The 18700-nt window shown below is 49.1% G+C and overlaps 1 protein-coding gene across 10 annotated transcripts in view; it reads right to left on the bottom strand.

Moving 5' to 3' along the window:
- The window catches only part of TBX5 (T-box transcription factor 5), an 82056-nt gene that overhangs the window by 24290 nt on the left and 39066 nt on the right, over window positions 1-18700 (bottom strand). For 6 of the 10 annotated variants that reach the window (XM_088800992.1, XM_019734129.3, XM_088800994.1 and 3 more), the window contains exons 2-7: window positions 16808-16992; window positions 15152-15246; window positions 12809-12928; window positions 11895-12042; window positions 8000-8152; window positions 523-614 (exon numbers count right to left, since the gene is read on the bottom strand). In XM_088800992.1, the coding sequence (XP_088657118.1) occupies window positions 523-614; window positions 8000-8152; window positions 11895-12042; window positions 12809-12928; window positions 15152-15246; window positions 16808-16992 (793 nt within the window). Of the gene's footprint in view, window positions 1-522; window positions 615-7999; window positions 8153-11894; window positions 12043-12808; window positions 12929-15151; window positions 15247-16807; window positions 16993-17140; window positions 18666-18700 lie in introns of those variants that run through there. The other 4 variants (XM_074321406.2, XM_074321407.2, XM_088800995.1 and 1 more) reach the window with 2 other exon arrangements.

Genomic DNA, 18700 nt, shown 5'->3' with positions numbered 1-18700 from the left:
GTGACCACAGGATATGTAAAAATACCGAGCAATTTTTATCACCAGCTCTCAATCCCCCAGTGCCCTGGACGCCACATGGTGTCAAGTTTGTGCGTATTTCACCCCCAGGAAATCGAGCCATTAACTTCCCTTTCATTTACCAAGAGCTCTTGCCAGAAAGAAAATCATTCATCAGCTGTGACTTCTGGGAAGAAAGAGCGCGAGGACTTTACCAGAAGGACAGAGAGAGCGAAGGAAGAGGAGACCATGGCAGTTAGGCAGCGGGAGGCCACCTAATGCTCTCGTGCATTCTCCCCACGGGAGGCCCTCTCTCCAGGTTGCCTGGACGAGGAAAGCCCAGGTGAGGGTTATCAGAAAGTGGGATTCAAGAGGCTCATTCTCCTTCTTCTCAGGGGCTAACAGGGCCCCATTTCTCTGTGCCTGGTCTTCGGTGGGCAGGCTGACGGGTGGAGGAGGCGTCATGTGGCCGCTGGCTCACCTGGGTTATTTGGGGGGTACGCAGACAGGAATCCATTTTCTTACCTTTGCATTCTTGACATTCTGTGCAGCTCCATGTCATCGCTGCCCCGGAATCCTTTGGCAAAGGGATTATTCTCAATCTTTAATTGGGTGATCTGAAGGAAGGAGAGAGAGCAAGAGAGCTGGTTTTCACTTGATTGCTACAAGACTACCTCGGAACCTGCGCTAAGAATGTGTCGTAGACAGGCAGCCTCTGGTAACCAAAAAAAAAAGGGAATTATGTCAATGGGACCCCCCACTTCATTTGGGCGGAAGCTTTGGAAAAAAAATGTCCTAGATCAGGCAGCTTTGAAATAGGGGGGAAAAAAACCTAGATTCGGTTTGAAGATTAATTAAACTCATTGTGGGCCTCATTACAGCTGGGTTTTGTGGGTGGTGGTGTTGTTGTTTTTAATTAAAGTTTACTGGGGTGACAATTGTTAGTAAAGTTACATAGATTTCAGGTGTACAATTCTGTAATACACTATATACACAATGGAATACTAATCGGCGGTAAGAAAAGAGGAAACAGGACCATGTGTGACAACCTGTTGTTGTTGTTTTTAAGCTTAGGATGCTGTGTTTCAAACACCAACTAGGCCTCCACAGTGGGTCCCCCCGCCCCGCCTTTGGAAACTTGTGCATGCCGGCGTGATGTTGCCATCCCGCAGGGTGGGGATCCCCATTTTCAAAATGTGACTACGCCTCATTTCACCATTTCACACACTTTGCTAGCTCAGGTGGAAGACAGTGTCTAATGAAAACACACTAATGAACAGAAGTATAACATATATGATAGCTAATGAAACGGCTTCCAAACCTCTTTACTTTTATAGGTAAGGGAGAGAGCCCTCTTCTTGGAAATGTGTGCTGCAATGTACAGAACTTAATAAGAGAGCGGGGTCTGTAGTTTGAGGCCCAGAACGTTCACGGAAACCCTCCTCATGTACTCTATTAGAGGGAATGAACAGTAGTAGCGGATCCAAGTGAAAAGAGGTGTCCATATAGTGTTGGCTAGAAGTCGTTCCTGAAAAGCTGCGTGTGAATTGAATTTTTATCAATCCAATCACTTTATAGACACCAGAGCAGCAGTCATCAAAGTTCAGTCATTCAAGGTTCACCTTCACCATCACTGTCATGTCGATATAGCACCTGTGTCTGCTTAATATCTTTATTTAAATCTAACCACTTTTTACTTAAATTTATTCCATACAAAATATTATATCACTTCTCTATATGTCAAACTTGAATCACTTGCTATTCACTACAAAGAAAATTGGATCAAATTCTCTCTACCGGTACTCACAGAAAGCTCTAAACCCAAGGCTTCCCTTTTCTTTGTTGCCAGGGAAGATGAGACACTTTAGAGCAGTATTTAACACAAATGACTACTGAACTAAGACTCTCCCCCAATACTCGAATAGAAAGATAATCAAAAGAGAACAACTTTCTATGATTCCATCGTATTCAAGTAACGCCCCTGCCAAATTATCTCATCTACCTCCAGTAGTATAGTTATAGACTTTGAGAAACTGTGTACTAGGGACAATTAATAAGACACCCTCTAATTTGTCCATTTGTGGGTAGGGCATTCTGATGTGTTCTGTGTTCTGGAAGAGATTGCCTATTAAAGTCTTCTAACTCCAGGACTTTACAGTGAATACAAAATTATTACTTATGTATACGTTCACAATAAAAAGATATGTAAATTGAACATTTAAAAAAATGTGATTCCAACAATATGACATTTTAGAAAAGGCAAAATTACAGAGACTATAAAAAGATCAGTGCTTGCTAGGCTTAGAGGGGAGGGACGGATGAATGGGCAGAGCACAGAGGATTTTTAGGGCAGTGAAACTATTCTGTATGATACCACAGTGGTGGGTACATGTCATTACACATTTGTCCAAATCCATAGAATGGACACCGCCAAGACTGAATCCAAGTGGAAACTATGGAGTTTGGATGACAATGATATATCAGTGTAGGTTCAGCGATTGTAATAAATGTCCCCCTCTGGTAGGGCATGTTGATAACGGGGGAGGCTGTACGTTTGCGAGGGCGGGGGCTATGTGGGAAACCTCTATACCTTCTGCTCAACTTTCCTGGGAACCTAAAACAGCTCTAAAAACCCTACTAAAAAATATTTAAAAATATGTACGGGTATTTATGTGTATACACATTCCCTCCTCGTCGTTTTTTTTTTTAATGTACCCCTTCCTGCAGCTTTCTGATTTTGACTTAACTCTTCAGAATGAGTAGAAAAGTCTATAAACTCCCTGTAAAAGACAGGGTTTGAAATGTGCGCTCCTGAATCCAGTTCTATTTTGAGTCTCAAAACCCATCAACTAATGGAGCTTTCTTTCCTACTCAGATTTTGTCACAATGAAAGGCATCCCACTTGACCACAAATCATTTACTTAAAGGGGGAATTCTCAAAAATGCTAACTGAAAATTAGATCATTGAGAAAAAGGGGTAGAGGGAATCTTTGCTCCACTCTCTATGTCGCCCGCCCTTCCTGTCACTGAAGCCAGTCCTTTAGACAAATGGGGACGTGGCATCAGCCCTGAAGTAATGCCCAGTTTCTGATGTCACTGCTCCACCAAGAGTTCGGCACAAAAAAAATTACCCAAGAAAAAATAAAAAGGGTGGGTTTTCATATTTTATCACACAAAATCTTTTGCTCACACCATTCCTTGTACCTCATTCTTGCACTTACCGTGTTTCCCCCAAAATAAGACCTAGCTGGGCCATCAGCTCTAATGTGTCTTTTGGAGCAAAGATTAATATAAGATCCAGTCTTACATTATATTATATTATAATAAGACCCAGTCATATATTATAGTAAAATAAGCCTGGGTCCTATATAAGCCTGGTCCGGCTAAGTCTTATTTTGGGGGAAACAGGGTATCACCATGGCCTCCAAAAATATGATTGCATAGGCTAAGCGCGATTTGCTGTATAGACACTGAGGTGTATCGATCTTACATATGTCTTGCTTTGGAGACTGAGTATAGATGCCTAGAGAACATGAGAAGTTCCCTTAATAAACGTTAACATACAAGCTTAACTGCAGGTGAAAATGTCTATCTTATTTCATAATAAAAATGTTGTCTTTATTTCAGTATGTATGATAAACCTGTCCTTGAAATTCCCTTCTAATGTACTGCGAGTCAGCCAACTCATTCATGGGCACACAAACACACCAACAGATACCCTAGGATGCCTGAGTTCTACTAGAAGGTTCTCCTGAAACTGATTTCCATTTGTCATACAAATGTGCTCCCTCCAAAATGAGCATAAAACCGGATATCCGGGGGAGAGAGAGGGGTGGGGGGAAAAAAAACAAATATAAATGCCAGCTCCAACCAGTGAGACAGAGGTTGTAAAAATTAATGAGAATAATTGTTGTGAATTCTTGCTTTTGAAAAAAAAAAAGAAAAAACCCTCACGAGGGCCAAAAATCTTAATTATGTCTCTCTATTAGGGGTTCATTTCCTGGTCCCAACCAGAAAGCTCATACCTCATAAATACAGGCTCCTTACACAATGATTTAAGCAGGAGGAAAATGCCTTTTAATGGCAAAGTGAGTTAATATCAGGGGATAGACATGCTCGCATACACAGCCATTGTTGCAAGAGCAGGGAAATGAAGTACCCACGTGACCTTTTTTTAACACCTAAATATTTCTAGGGATCGCTCCGGGAGCTGCTGACAACTGCAGTGAAAACCTTACAAAAACGTGTTTCACAGAGCAAACGTCGCTGGGGAAGATTCGAGTTTTTAAATATCTTTTTCAAGCTGTCAACCATCTGGGGAAATAACTCCCAAATCCAGCTTGGGATCGCAGCTGGGCTGAGGAAATATGTCGTGTCATTAGCAGCCTGTGGTACACGGTACGTGACTACAGCCTAAGAAATGAACTCTGCCACATACCTGCCTCCACCGGGTACCTGCCTCCAAGCAGAGATCATTGTGAAGGCACTGAGCCCTTTTGACCAAAAATGGGTGGCTCATATTTTCCCAAATTGTACCTGCAATTTAATCACACGGTTTGCTTTCCTTCCCTGCTCCCCACTGCCCCGCTCACTTATCCAAAGTATAACGTTGGGCAAATAATTCTTGAATTGACAACATGAGCAGCGAGTGAACTAACTAAACCCCACCTTTTGTGGTTTTTCAACCACAGTAATAAGAATTTATTTAAAATCTCAGTCTTTCAAATTCCAAAATAGGGAAGGAAACAGTTTTCCAGAGCCTGCATGTTGGATGGAGACGCCCTGTTAATAAATTGATCGGTGTAACTAGTCAGTCAATGGAAACACCACGGCCATTCTGTGCTTCCTCTGGGCCAGAGTCCGCACTACACTTTCCACGGATTATCTCATGTAACCCTCATGATGATAATAAATAATCCTCTCGCTACCCCCATTTTACAGATGGGGAAAACTGAGTTAAGTAACTTGCCCAAAGTCAAATGGGTTTGCACGCGGGCAGTCTGCCCCAGAGTCCCACCTTCATCCTACGAGATGGTGAATAAGAGCTCAGATGACTTCTACCCGTGAAGTCAGAAGTCTCAATCCCCAGTCCAGGTGGGACAATAAAGTAACAAGACAGAGTCCACAAATCACACTCAGCCTGGCCCGCTGCTTTAAGTGACACATCATATATCCATGTGGGGAACATTTGCAGCAGCCCTGGACTTGAACTGGAAAACTGTACTGCTTTAGACTTCCTCCTGACAAAGAAAGTAGGTGCCTTTGCAACTAAAAAGTGGGGAAAAACCTCACATGGGGAGAGTGATGGAAACTTGTCTCCCGTGAAACCCCTCTTTTGGATGTCAGGCTGGCTAAAAAGTCCTGTAGGTACAGCTCAACTGGGCTTCCTGGACCAACCAATAAAGAAAAGGAGCGACTCCTGTGTATGAATCCTTTGTGTGGTCGTCAGATACACAAATATCCAAATGCGTGTTTGGAGACGCATGTCGCTAGACCCATGAGTATTTAGACACACACTCTCCTAGATTTTGCTTAAAACTCACGTGCACATACCCCATTGGGTAAGCATTCCTTCACTCACGTAGGTCATTGTAGAAGACATATTTTCAAAAATAGAAATTTGGTAGAGCAAACAGATATCAAATTATAATGTTGTACACCTGGAATTTATATGATGCTATTAAACCAATGTTACCTCAATAAACTTAATTTTTTAAATGAAGGGGAAAAAGAAGTTGGGGGCACGTTGGGTATATTCACAAGTGGTTATGGTGATAGTTTCCTGGCTATACACGTGTGGAACTTATCAAATTGTATACTTCCAGTATTGCAGGTTATTGCATGACAATTATGCCTCAATAAAGCTGTAAACAAAGAGAGCGAAAGCTCCCAGATTTAGCCCCCGTCTGATGGACCCCAAGACCGTAACCACACAGAGCTTAGGAATTTCCTCCAAAGGATCTGAGCACCCACGTGTTTCTTTAGCAGGTCACTGTCATGTACCCAGCACTTCCTGTCCTCTGTGTATAAACCTGGGCTCCCTTGGCAAAAATTAAATAAACAAATAAATAAATCTGACATATTTTTGGACCCACTGTCAGGTCTGGGAGCCTCTAAGCATATATATATATATATATATATATATATATATATATATATATATATACACATATATATATATTCATATATATATATTTTTATATATGGAATGGAGCGTCCTTGTTGCTATTTTTTCTATTTGTTTTTCCCTGTGACTGTCACCACAAAGTTAAACATAGGTTTACAGTTGCCGTAGAAAGAACAGGTTTCTAGCAGCCCAACTCAAATTAGCCTGAAATAGTTTTGCCTTAATGTTTTTGCTCTTGTTTGTTCAACAAATGGGGAGAACTCAGAAAAATCCTCGTTCCCCTTTAAAAAGTAATTGCACTTTGGGAGGGAGTAAGTTTTCTTCCGGAGGGAAGTTCTCTCAAGACCTGGGTTCCCAGGTAGGCCTTGTGGCCTAGAAGGGACCAACCATCACAGCGTGGCCTGGTCACTGACAATCTGAATCTGGAGATGACCCACAGCATTTTGTAACTGCCCTGGCTTCACTGGGGGGGGAGGGGAAGGGGCTTATCTGATACCCAGTTTGTACTGGAATGACCTTCACTGGGTGATGGGCGGCTTTAGGGTGATCTCACGCTGCTTGGCCTCTCCCACCTGGCTCTACAGCCCCTGTAATTTCCTTATCTTGCAGGTGGGATAGGAGCTGGGGGGGGAGGGGCGTCACCATCCCATGTCCATCTCCTTAAGTTGTCCATGTGACCTGTCCTCACCGGTCCCATATGGAACCCCTCCTTTCCTCTCCAGCAGCCTTCTAACTCCAAATCACTGTTTAATACTCTTAACTTTGTCCAACCCCACAGTGGCAGAGGCTACTCCCCAGCCCCCATATCTTGCCTTTTCAAATTCCAGATCCTTTCATAATAAACTTTAGGAATCATTCAATCCTGCTCCCCCAATACAATGAAACCGCGCGCACTCAGATTTCTAAAGAACACATATGAACCATGACAAGTCAAGCCAAGCCCTTTCTCCTAAGGAAGAATAAATGATACACACACCCCAAGCTGCGGTTATGGGGTGCCCGGTTCTAATGTTGCTATCAAGCTTTGAAACGCTCAAAGCAGGGCCTGGATTTTGAACAGCATGGGGTTTGAACAATCAGTCTGCTACCGACCGTCCCACCTCGATCCCAAAATGCAGCCACTTTCTCCCAAATAACCCATTGGCTATGTGCACGTCCCCCAACACACACACACACACACACACACACACACACACACACACACACACCAAGCTGTGGTTTTGCAGGATCCTGTCTAAGTCCTGGGAGGTGGTCTAGGCTGCTGGTGGCACAGTTTGCTCAGTTTTTGTTTTTGTTTTAACAATGCAAACCATGCTTTCGCATGTGGTCTGGGCTCAGTAATCACTGAAACCAATTAGAGAAGCATCTGGAAAATCCAAGCCCAAGGTTTCCGGTAACTTTGCCACCTGCCCCGATTCAACTTGAAATGCATCCAAAAGGCAGAGTGGAGGGGAGAAAAGAGGCTGATTCCAACAGAAAAGTGGCCCCATCCAAGAGCACGGACGGAGTCCTCCAATAAAGTGATGTCTCTTCTCACTGATCATTTCATGAGTGCAGTGAGATGGCTTCTTGTTGTATTTGAGTGCATGAACATCTATGGTGGGACAAGTTTGTTTGTTTGTTTGTTTGTTTTGTTTTGTTCTAGTTGGTGAGAGAGGGAGAGAAGGGGGGAAGAGATCATGCCAATAGTACAAAGAGCTACGTTCCTTCAGCTGCAACTCTGTCCCAGCCCCAACCCCCTGGGGTAGAAGTTGGTGCCCACTGTCCAGAAGAATGAAGCCACCCTTGGCCTGGAGTCTCAGCAGGAAACTCCTGCAGAGTCACGCAAATGAGCAGGCAGCCCCAGGCACTCTGGTTCCTGGGCACTGGGCTTACCTTGTGATTCTGGTAGGAAGTCACCGCGATAAACGCCGTCTCAGGAAAGACGTGGGTGCAGAATGCAGTATTCTTTGAGCCAAATCCATTATTTTCGTCCGCTTTCACAATGTGTAATCTGGGCTGGTATTTGTGCATAGAATTGAGAATAATCTAAAAATAATAAAGAAAATGAGATTGTAAGAAAAATGAAAAACCCTTTGTTTCCAGATAAAACCACCGCTCTCCACCCCCAAAATTAGCCTCCTTATATAGGCTCTCGAAAAATAGTCTGATTTTTTTTCTCTCCTGTTTTGAAAAGGGGCCAGTGATTTCATTAAAAAGAAACATTTCAAAAATGACAATTTCCAACCGAAAAAGCCAGGGTAATATTCCAGGAATCTACCCAAAGCACACACGGCAGTAAATCAGAATTCTTAATAAAGTTTGCTTAATAAATTAACTCCCTGCGTAGGGCACTTCCCACCCCCAACGGGAGCAATGTAAGTCTGGAGTAAGGAACTGGCACCCCAGGCAAGCCTGGGAGACAATTTTGGAATGAAAGGGGAAAAGAGACGAAAAAAATAAACAATCAAACATACAAATAACTACCCCCCTAAAAAAAAATAAACTCCAAGAGATGCAAAGGGGGAGACCAAGTGTTTGCGGAACTGTAATTAAAATCACGGGCTTGGCCCATTGTTTGGAAAATGTGCAAAGTGGAATCAATGAAAAAAAGAGGATAAAGGGACAATGGGTGGGACTCTAAGACTGGTGAGATGGGGGCAGGGGGAGACAGCACCCTCCCCACCTTCACCATCAAACAAGGACCTGGTTGCCCTGAGGTTCCCTTTCTCCAACTTGAGCAACATTCCAGCCTCCATAACGGGCATTATCTCCAGACGTCGTGGTCAATGACAGAAGTGCTGCATCTAGTTTGGGGGGAATATTCTTTTTCTCCTCCCTTTCAATCTTCTCAGGGTTTGGGGCACTCCCAGGAACACGGAGGGTCTGATTGCTGTGGCTGTGCTGTGACTACCACCACTAGAATCAATACTGGGAGCCAGGGGAACCTCAGGGGAACCTCCAGGCCCTGCGCTCTGTCCCGAGTCATTGGAGATCAGCCTTCTTACTAATAAACTGAGTTTGTTGTTCTGAGGACACCTGGGTTTGGATGCTCCCAGGAGGCTGTGAACGCTACTATTTATCAAAACGTTCTGATATATACCCACCGAACGGGCGAATCGCCGCGTTGGACGGGCTGAAAGTCTGGCTTGCGTTTTCCCCAGGACCGCAAGCTGGAGTGGGGAGGTTGTCTCGGTGTCTTTGATTATTTGCATTGATGACCCTGGGGCAGGGTTCTCGGGCCAACCCTTAAGACCCGCCTGGAGGAGGGGGAAGGCCCCGTGGCTCCCCAACCCCGGGCGCAGGCTCTAATCTCGGGCCGCCATGGCCCGGCCGCCTCCCTGGCCGATAGCGACGCCGGCCCGGGCGGCGTGGCGACAGAGAGACGCAGCGGAGTCTCGCAGGCCGCCGCAGCCCCCGGCAGGCGCAGCCATCGTCCCGGCTTAGCCAAATTGCTTTGACGGCAGGGGACAGTGTGGAGACATCAGCTCGAAGGCGATCTAATGGCTCCTAATTTCATTAGGGCAGCTCGAGACTCCAAGTCCTCAGTTTGGTGTGGGAATGCGTGGCAGCTGGGGAATCGGGGCAGCTCAGAGCACCACTCCCTCTTCCTGGCTCGGAAAGATCTGCAACTCGCACGAGTGCCCAGAGCTTGGTTGTATGGCTGGGCGCCTTCCCCAGGTGTGCACCCCAGCTCGACAAAATCGCAGGCAGAGCCACAGAGGGAAAACTAGGAGCCCAAATGGGGCTGGAGGACCGTCCAGCTTCCCAGCACCAACGTCCCACGGAGGCCCCCCCACAATAGGGTCCCAGCCTCCAGAAAAAGGCCAGTCAGCCCGCAGATGCATGCCGGACCTTCACAAAACAGTTCCGTCTCTCCCCAACGCTTAAGCCAAAGTATGGATTCAGTACCCGCAGGTACGACCCCGTGGAGGTCATTTCTGCTCGGAGGTGCACCAGCAAGCAGACAAAACACCTGCTTCAAACGGAAAAGACAGGGGCATTTTTCGTAGAAATGCCCCCTCTGCGCCCTCCCGACAGCGCAGAAATGGGGCCGGCCTTCCTCTCTCTGCCCCAGTGGCAATCTCACCACCAACCACTTATAAAAAGCCACATTAAGAGGGCCGGGCTGTCCCCTTCCCCCAAAGCCCCCCGCAGATTCAGTGCTTCAGCCCTGAAGCCCCCACAGGAACAGCCTTCTCATTCCACAAACTGTCCTCCGGGTCAAATTCATTCACACCCATCCCCTCATGTCCCCAAATTGGGGACAGTGTATCTGTCCATTCTCTCTAAAGAGGCAACATGGCCGAACAAGGAGCACTTTGGGAATCAGAGACCTAGCCTCAAATCCTGCTCCCAAATACAAGCTATATGACCTTGGGCAAGTCACCGCCCCTCCCCTGGACTCCCAGTTACGAAGGCTGTGTGCTTCTGTTCTACAGTACCCCTCTCTAGGCTGTTAGGGGGGTTAAATGCCCTCTGACAAACAATGGTGGTAGAACCAGCAAGCTAAGGGTTCTAAGCACTGAATTCAGAAACTGTGTTCTGTCCTGGCGATTGCTTTATTTCCAACAAAGAAATTTAGGGACATTTTCCAAAAATCCATGTTTTGTTCTTCGTTTGTTTTTCTTTGGGGAAGGAAGAGCGACGGTGCCCTATGGGGGGGCTGCATACTCAGTATCCTACACATAGTCTCAGGGGGGGCTTAGGAGGCTCCTCTCTCTTGGGGCCAATGGGACTCCAGGTTTAGGAACTGGTCTAGGTTTGTTTGCTCTGGGCATGGAGAAGGGAGGGGAAAGTTGGGGAAAAAACAGATCTGCCCAAAAGTATCAAGCAAAAGGAGGCAGAGACACCAGAGCTCGCCCCTGGTGGGTTGGTTTGCCCATCTGTAAAAGAAGCTGCAGGTGACCTAGGGGTGGCCTTCTCGGCTGGAGCATCCCAATATTAAGAGAAGCTCTGAAGGCAGAAAAAGGTATATGGTTCCCACCATGATCCAGACTGGGTGCCATCTGTGCCGAGTGCCTGCTGGATGAGTGGGACCATGTTTTTTTCTACAGGCCTGAAACACAGACCCCCACTCCTACTCTCAGATGGGACTGGGGCATAGGCTGGGTTCCAAGCCTGAGCATCCAGGCCCCGAATGTGCAGCTTCAGTCACCCCATATCCCCCACCCCTCAAGAAAGGCTGGGAGTTGGGGCTGGCGACAGAACGCAGTGAGCCTCGTGTCAGGAGAACTGGGGTGGGGGGAGGCTCACCTCCATCCACCCAGGAAAAGACAGACCAGAGTGTGAGATAATGGACCACAGGGAAGACTGCAGAGGGGCAGAGTCTGTTGGGGAGAGAGGTGGAGACCGAGAGGAAGGAGAGGAAATGGGAAGCTGCATTAGAAGGTAGGAGACCTAAGAAGAAAAGAAAGAGGAGAAAGGGGAAGAGAATGGAAGAGAAGATCCAGAAGGGAGGGGGAGAAAAAGACCAAGGGGGTGAAATGCAGCAAGGAAAGGAGAAGAGTGAGTGTGAGGAGCCCAGAAGAGAGAGGAACTCAGAAGGAGGGAGTGGGAGAGGGAGAGGGAGAGGGAGAGGGAGAGGGAGAGGGAGAGGGAGAGGGAGAGGGAGAGGGAGAGGGAGAGGGAGAGGGAGAGGGAGAGGGAGAGGGAGAGGGAGAGGGAGAGGGAGAGGGAGAGGGAGAGGGAGAGGGAGAGGGAGAGGGAGAGGGAGAGGGAGAGGGAGAGGGAGAGGGAGAGGGAGAATATGAACCTGAGGATGCCAGGCTGAGCTACACAAGGTACTTACATGCCCAAATGGGTCCAGGTGGTTGTTGGTGAGTTTGAGTTTCTGAAAGGAGACGAGCTGCCGCATCCAATGTGCCCCAGTGGCCGGTGAGTCCGGGTGCACGTACAGGCGGCCCGGCATGGCGGGCTCCGCTTTGCCCGTCACAGACCTAGACCAAGGAGAGATAGAACCACCCAGCCTTAGTGCACCGTGTAGTGTGGGTTGGTGCCCGAGCCTGGTCAGGGCGGCCGAATGTGAGGAACGGCCTGACCCTCAGGTCTCCCTTGAGCACCTGCAATGCCAGGTGCCCAGGATGCCTGACGACAATATCCAGAAGAGCTGCCCTGCCCGGTTCTTTCTTCTTCCACCTCATTCCTCCCCCAACACCAGGGGTGCACGGGGCCTCGCTGTCCATGAACAACCAGCGGGTTCTGGGAGCCTGGACGTGCAAAACAGTCTTGGAAAACTCCTCGAGCGTTTTCAGAGGGGGCTTCCTCTTTAAGCCTCTGCACTCTTGGCAGCCGTGGGAGCGATCTACCCAAGGAATGGGCCTCTTCTCTCTTGCCTGTTTTACTCAAATACCACGGGCCGATTTTGCAATTTCATAAAAAGGCATGTTCAAAGAGGGTAACTCATAAAAAGTAACCGTAAATGGTTTATACCCCCAAATACCTCCAGCGCTTGGTAACAATACCCTTTTTAGAAATCCACAACCCGCGGGTGCAGCAATAGATGTAGACACTTTGCTTCCTCTGAGCCTCAGTTTTCTCATCTCTAAAATGGGGGCTAATGGCTGCAATTTCTCCCTCTCAGGGAGAGATCAGGATGAGGCAATGGGATAGGCAGCAAAAGCTTCTAGTACACAGTAGGAACTCAAAAAATGTCTAGTGGGTCAATGGGGGAGTGCCCTCCTCACCTGCCACTCTGGTGCCTACCATTTATTATCTGCAAACTTGTATCTGTGGTCGTCGGCGGGGACGATGTCCATGAGAAGAATGTACTTCGTTTTGGGATTAAGGCCAGTCACCTTCACTTTATAACTGGGAAACATCCGCCTGGGAAAGAGGGAAGGAGGAAGGAGAGGGAGAGTGAGAGTGAAGGAGAGAAGGAGAGAGAGAGAGAGACAGAGACAGAGACAGAGAGAGAGAGAGAATTAAAGCCAATATTCTACAATGTGTGTTCACAAATTTTAATGGAAGAAGCGATTCCTTTGAGAAAGGTGAAAGAGAAAAGTAGCCCCCACTCCGCTCTTGCCAAGATCCATCCCGGGTTTCCCTTGAAGTTATGGGGAGGAGAAGGGCCCCTAGGTGGATCTAGCAGGAAAATAGAAACCAGGAGGCTAGGGCTCCAAGACAACAGGTTTTGAAGTCGGCCTGCAAGGAACCTCCATTTCAACTCTTGCTAAATGCTCTTTTAAGAACCAGACACCTACTTTTTTATATGGGGGCAGGAGGTGGCTTCTTAGGTAAAAAAGCTGGCCTCCCCCTCCACCCAGCCAGGTGCTTTGGCAGAGATGGGCAGTGCTGCCATGTCACGTGGACACCAACGTGAGTGCGCCCTAGGGACTGCACACGCGTGGGTGCCCACACACCACCTATCCTGGCTTCCGTCCTCTTCCCCCAGAGGTTGGTGACCTCTGACATGAGTCTCTTGCAGGAATTTATTCCTAAATACCCTCACAACTTCTCCAAGGCCCTTGATACTCTTCCTTGGAGAGTCTAAACTCTTCCGCTCTCGGCAAAGAAACTCAAAACCCACCCGGATTTTGGTTTCAGAAAGGCCTGGACACAGAGAGAGAATCGGGTAGTTGGAAAAACGGTGGTGTCCCGGGAACTAAGCTGCTGTGCCCACTCCCTCTCCGGCACAGGCAGCCCCCCGAATTCCCATGCCTCCCGGGAAGAGTGCAGCCTAGAAAGTAAGCATTCTTAAGGCTGGCCTGGGGCTGAAGGGATTAGTTGCTAGATCCTGGCTCACTCGGGGATGGTAGGAAGGGTTGAGTGGAGGCCTCTCCTTCAAACCTTGGAGCTGGAGCCTGGGTGTTTATCTGCCCCAGCGAGCACGCCCGGAGGCGGAGGCACAGGAGGCCTCGCTGGCCTTTTATAGTTAAATCCTCCCGGCTCAGGCTCAGGGAAGGAGGCCCCGGCCGGCTGACCGTGGCTTTCCTTCCTCGGCGGAATGGGAGAAGACCTTAGTTCTTTGATATAAACAGAATGCGCCTCCTCGTTCACCCGGGCCGAGCAGGGAAGCAGACATTGTTTAATTTCAGATAATAATAAATGTCACCGTTGTCAGTTTATTGCGGGAGGCTTTGGGCTGGAGAATCGGAGAGTCTGGCGAGGAGGCCCCACCCTCCCCCTTCACACAATCGGTGGCGTGGGCCTACCGGCCTCTCTGGCTTCACGCGCCTGCTCTGGGCCAACGTGGGGCTCTCAGCCCCTCAGGACGCGGAGGGCCAGTCCTGCACGCGTAGGGATGTGGGCAGGAGGTCCCCAGGCCTGGGCGCGCGCATGTACTCACGCACGGAGCTGCATGGCTCTCCCACCCCCTCCCCCAGAAGCCTAGCAATTCTAGCTAAAACTCAGCGAGCTTTTAAAAGGAACTTCAGGGTGAGTGTCTTGGCGAAACTGCCGTGTTTATCGGTGTCTGTATATAGAGCCCGGCCGAGCCCCGGTTCAGTTTCAAAGGCTTCGCCTTCTTTCTATAAACAATGAAAGAGGTAGCGAATACATTCAACGATTCAGACTTTGGCAATCGGGTGGGACTCTGGAACGGCTCCAAGGTCAGGGAGGGTGGGAAGGAGGGTGGGGGTGAGGGATGCAGTCTGAAACCAGGTCTCATCTCTGGGTCCTCTCTGCACCTCACTGTTTTCCCGTTTTTTCTCCCCCCTCGTACGCCTTTTGCTCATTACTAATCCATCCACACAGCACAACTTCCAAAGCTCTTGACTCTTCTTATATAAGAGGTGGAGGAAATGCCCAGTTGGAAGAAATGCCTGTTTCCCCAGTTGGTTTCTCCAGGTACTTCCCCCACCCTGATGGAGATCACTGGAGGAATTCTCTGTGCCTCTTTAACTAGAATCCCATCAAACAAAATAGTCTCTCTCTCTCTCTCTCTCTCTCTCTCTCTCTCTCTCTCTCTCTCTCTCTCTCTCTCCCTGTCTCTCCTTTCTCTGTCCCCTCTCCTTTCTCCTGCTCTCCTCTCTGCTCCCTGATCCACCTTTTCTTCTCCGCCTCTCCCACCATCTCCCCAGGACCCCTCCACAGAGGTGACCGGCTCACCGTCCAGCTTTGGTTATGATCATCTCCGTGCCCACTTCGTGGAATTTCAGCCACAGTTCTCTTTCATGGAGAAACACCTTGATCCCTTCCATGCCCTAGACGAAGGAGAGAAAAGTCACACGGACAAACCCAGGGGCAGTAGGCCTTTGCTCCCCAAACTCCCCCCAAACACAGAGATGTCTCCTCCTTCCCTCCGGGGCCTGTGGGGTCAGAGGCTGAAAATTGCCCCCAGCCCACTGCAGAGCTAGCTGCCTGGGCCGGAGCACACCTGCCCAGGAATCCCCGTATATGTTTCATAAGAAGTCTCCTACACAAGACTATGGAAAACTCCCCCACCATCAGGGTGCTCCAGAATGTCCAGTGGGGGAGGACCAGGCTGAGGAAAAAATGAAATGAGTCTCAATCCACTTTAGCCAAGATGCTACTGAGAAAGAAAAAAAAAACCTTAATCTAAAAAACCCACTCAGGATATTCTCATGGAGACCCAAATGTCCATATGCAAACATACAGATATATGTGCATGTTTATTCTCACCATGGTGGTGAAAATATAGACTTCGGTGAAATTTTAAATTGACAAATGTTTGTGTATTATAACAGGTTTCCACAGTCCAAAACAAAAACTAATTCTGAAAACCTCTATATTAATAAACCTTCTAGGCTCTCCTTAGATGCAGCTTTGGTCCCGTCAAACTGTTTTAATTACGGTCACAGCCTAAGTAAGCCACTTAACATTTCCGCTTTCAACTAAGTTATTTCACAAAAGCAATGCAAAAAAAATTATATACAAAGTCTTTACTTTGCCATAATCTATAACTGTCTAATGAGTGGATTTGTTTTTCTGTAAAACGAAAAAAAAAAAATCTAAGTTTGGGAAACTGCATGCCCACTGCTCTCTCTGCTTCTCTACAAATAGACACACACTTTCCTGAGATGTGAAGGGCAAAGTAAAGACTATGCACTAGCCAGGAAGGACATCGAAATCCCCAAGAAGGGTTTTAGCTATGTCCAAGTATCGCTTCTGGTCAAGTCGCCCCTCTTCGTCCCATCTGACACCCGATTTAAAATCAGCAAGGTCTACAGGGGCCGCCTTGAGCACCCAGTGCGCGGGGCCCGGCTTCCAGCCAGGCGAGCCCGCGGCTCCCTGCGCCCTTCCCGCACTAGTCCTCTGAGCCAGCCCTCCAGGCCCCGGCGGCAAGACAAATGGTGCCCCTCGCGGGTCTGGGCGGCAGCGCGCGGAGGAGGCGGGCGGAGGCGAAGGCTACGGAAGATCTGAAGAGGGGTCAAGCCATCGCTCAAGCCGGCCTGAAACGTCCGCTGACCCGGCCCTTAATGAGGAGCTCAGGGCTGAGTCTACACCCTAACTAGAGCAGCACGGAAAGAAGGCTCTGGGTTCTTGTTAGCCGGCCCCAAACTGCCAGATAATGAAGGCTTCTCTAACACCTTAGACGTATTTCCCAAATCCTCTCGCCATAAAAATAATCGTCACAATAAAGCGAATTGGTATATGCTGGTATTTAGGGAGACAGGGTAGAGGAAGGTGGAGCTGAGTGGGGATAAAGAGGTAAAGGGACAATCAGGGGCAATGGGCAAACCCCCCTCTCCACAGGAGGGGCTTCGGTTTCTGCAAAGGGCCCCTAGGCGCGGGTCCTCTTACCTGCTGGGTGAACGCGGCCTGCGGGGACGACGGGCTCTTGCTGGGGGCCCCTAGCGCGCTCTCTGGTTTGGAATCGCAGGGTAGGTCCTTTGAGTCAGGTTCCAGGGGAGTGTGCGCCAAGCCAAAGCCCTCGTCTGCGTCGGCCATGGTGTGCCCGGGGCCCTGTGACCGCGCGGGGTCCTGCACTAAGGACAGGAAGGAGGGGGAGAGGGAGGGAGAGAGAGAGAGAGAGAGAGAGAGAGAGAGAGAGAGAGAGAGAGAGAGAGAAGGTTGGAAGCGCAATTCTAGTGACAAGAGGCAGCAGTTGGGCCCCCACTTTCCAGCTCCCAGCACCTCCGTTCCCAGTTGAAGGAGGCAGAAGAAGGTCCCGTTATTATTATCATTACTGTTACTTCATGATCACGCACAAACTCTTGCGAAAGACCCGCGTCAGACCAGGAGGAGGCGAGGCCCGCATCTCCCCTGCGCAGGCTCCCCACGATAAGCCAGCTGCCCATCAAATTTGTCTGGACTTCTGGAAGAGCCAATAAAGATAAGGCCTGGGTATTTTTGGAAGCCATTGGGTACGGACCAAAAACAAAACAAAACAAAAACCTAGTGTCCTTTTGAGAATTTTTTTTTCTTTGTCGAATTACAGGAGGTCATCAGAACTCTGTTTATGAAAACTCGCAAGTGGAATAGTTTTGTGCAGCAGGCAAAATGTCTAAAATAACCCGTCTCTTGCAAAACCAAAAACATAAAGGGAGAAAGATTTGCAGATCAGTCCGAAAGAGAATTCGTGTTCATCTTTTGTCAGTTACAGGCCTTAAAATTAAAAGTCCTTTAACATTAAGAGTCCTCCCTTTTCCCCCAACCTTAAGGAACGTTAAAAACAAAAAAAGGAGCCGAACGAACGACCAGGCAGGAAAGCGCCGTGCAGCAGTTCAGAGGGAGACGCACTTCTGGGTGCCCGCGGCCCACGGACCGCGCTCTGCCTCCAGCCCCGGGCGCACATTCTCCTGCTTTCTCGCTCTCCAGCCCGGGACCGGCATTTTGTTGATCCGCCAGGCCGAGGTGAGCTTCTCAGAACTTCAGCCTTGCCTGGTCGCTGGAAGTGCAGGCCCAAGCTCGTCATTGGCGAGGACAAAATGGGTCCCAGTGAAATCCTGGGCTTCGGGCGTGGAATTCGCCGCCTAGGTCCGTCACAACGCAAAGAATGGCCAGGGTTTGCAGGGACAGGAGGTTGGAACACGCAAAATAACAGCTGCAGAGCTGTTCAAGCCCGATGAGGCTGCCTCCGGCTCTGATCTCCTTCCAATCTCGTGCACGTTCCCAAGTAGGGACATCCTCTCTCTCAACCCGAGAAGACTGAGAAGGGGGCACAAGGGATTGCCCCCAAATCTTAGCAGCCGCTCGAGCAGAAAGCTAGGTCCCACTCTGGTCTGCAGTAGCCAGAGACCCAGAAATGAGGCTGAGGCCAGCTGCTGAGGCCTGACTCCGAAGAGCTTCCCTCACCAAGCCCTGGGGGTTTGCGGGAGGCTGTGATGGGAGACCCGCAGCCCGCTCACAACAAAAGAAAGCGGGACTGGCTTCCGACACGTGCGCTCCCATGCACCACCAGTCACCGGCACAATCCCACCCTCATCTGGGTCCCAGGGAGCTCAGGGCTGGCAGGGGCAAACAAGATGAGGTTTGACAGAACCAGGCCGCGCGTCCTGGAAACCTCCATGCCGCTCCCCTGGCCACGGCTGCCTGCTCGGCCCCACGCACCAGGAGCTCCGGGCCGCATGAAATCTCTGCGAGCAGGGCTCTGCAGAATCCAAGATGAGGCTGCAGCCCCTCCAGGCACGCCTCCCAGAGCCCTCTCAGCCGGGGGCTCCCACCCGAGCCTCCCGGGCCATCTTCGGGCAACGT

Source organism: Rhinolophus sinicus, chromosome 9 (genome assembly GCF_057876585.1).
Source record: "Rhinolophus sinicus isolate RSI-liver-muscle chromosome 9, RSI-T2T, whole genome shotgun sequence".
NCBI classification, from domain to species: Eukaryota; Metazoa; Chordata; class Mammalia; order Chiroptera; family Rhinolophidae; genus Rhinolophus; species Rhinolophus sinicus.
The sequence above is the reverse complement of the archived record's forward strand: the minus strand, read 5'-3'. Positions and strand labels throughout refer to the sequence as shown.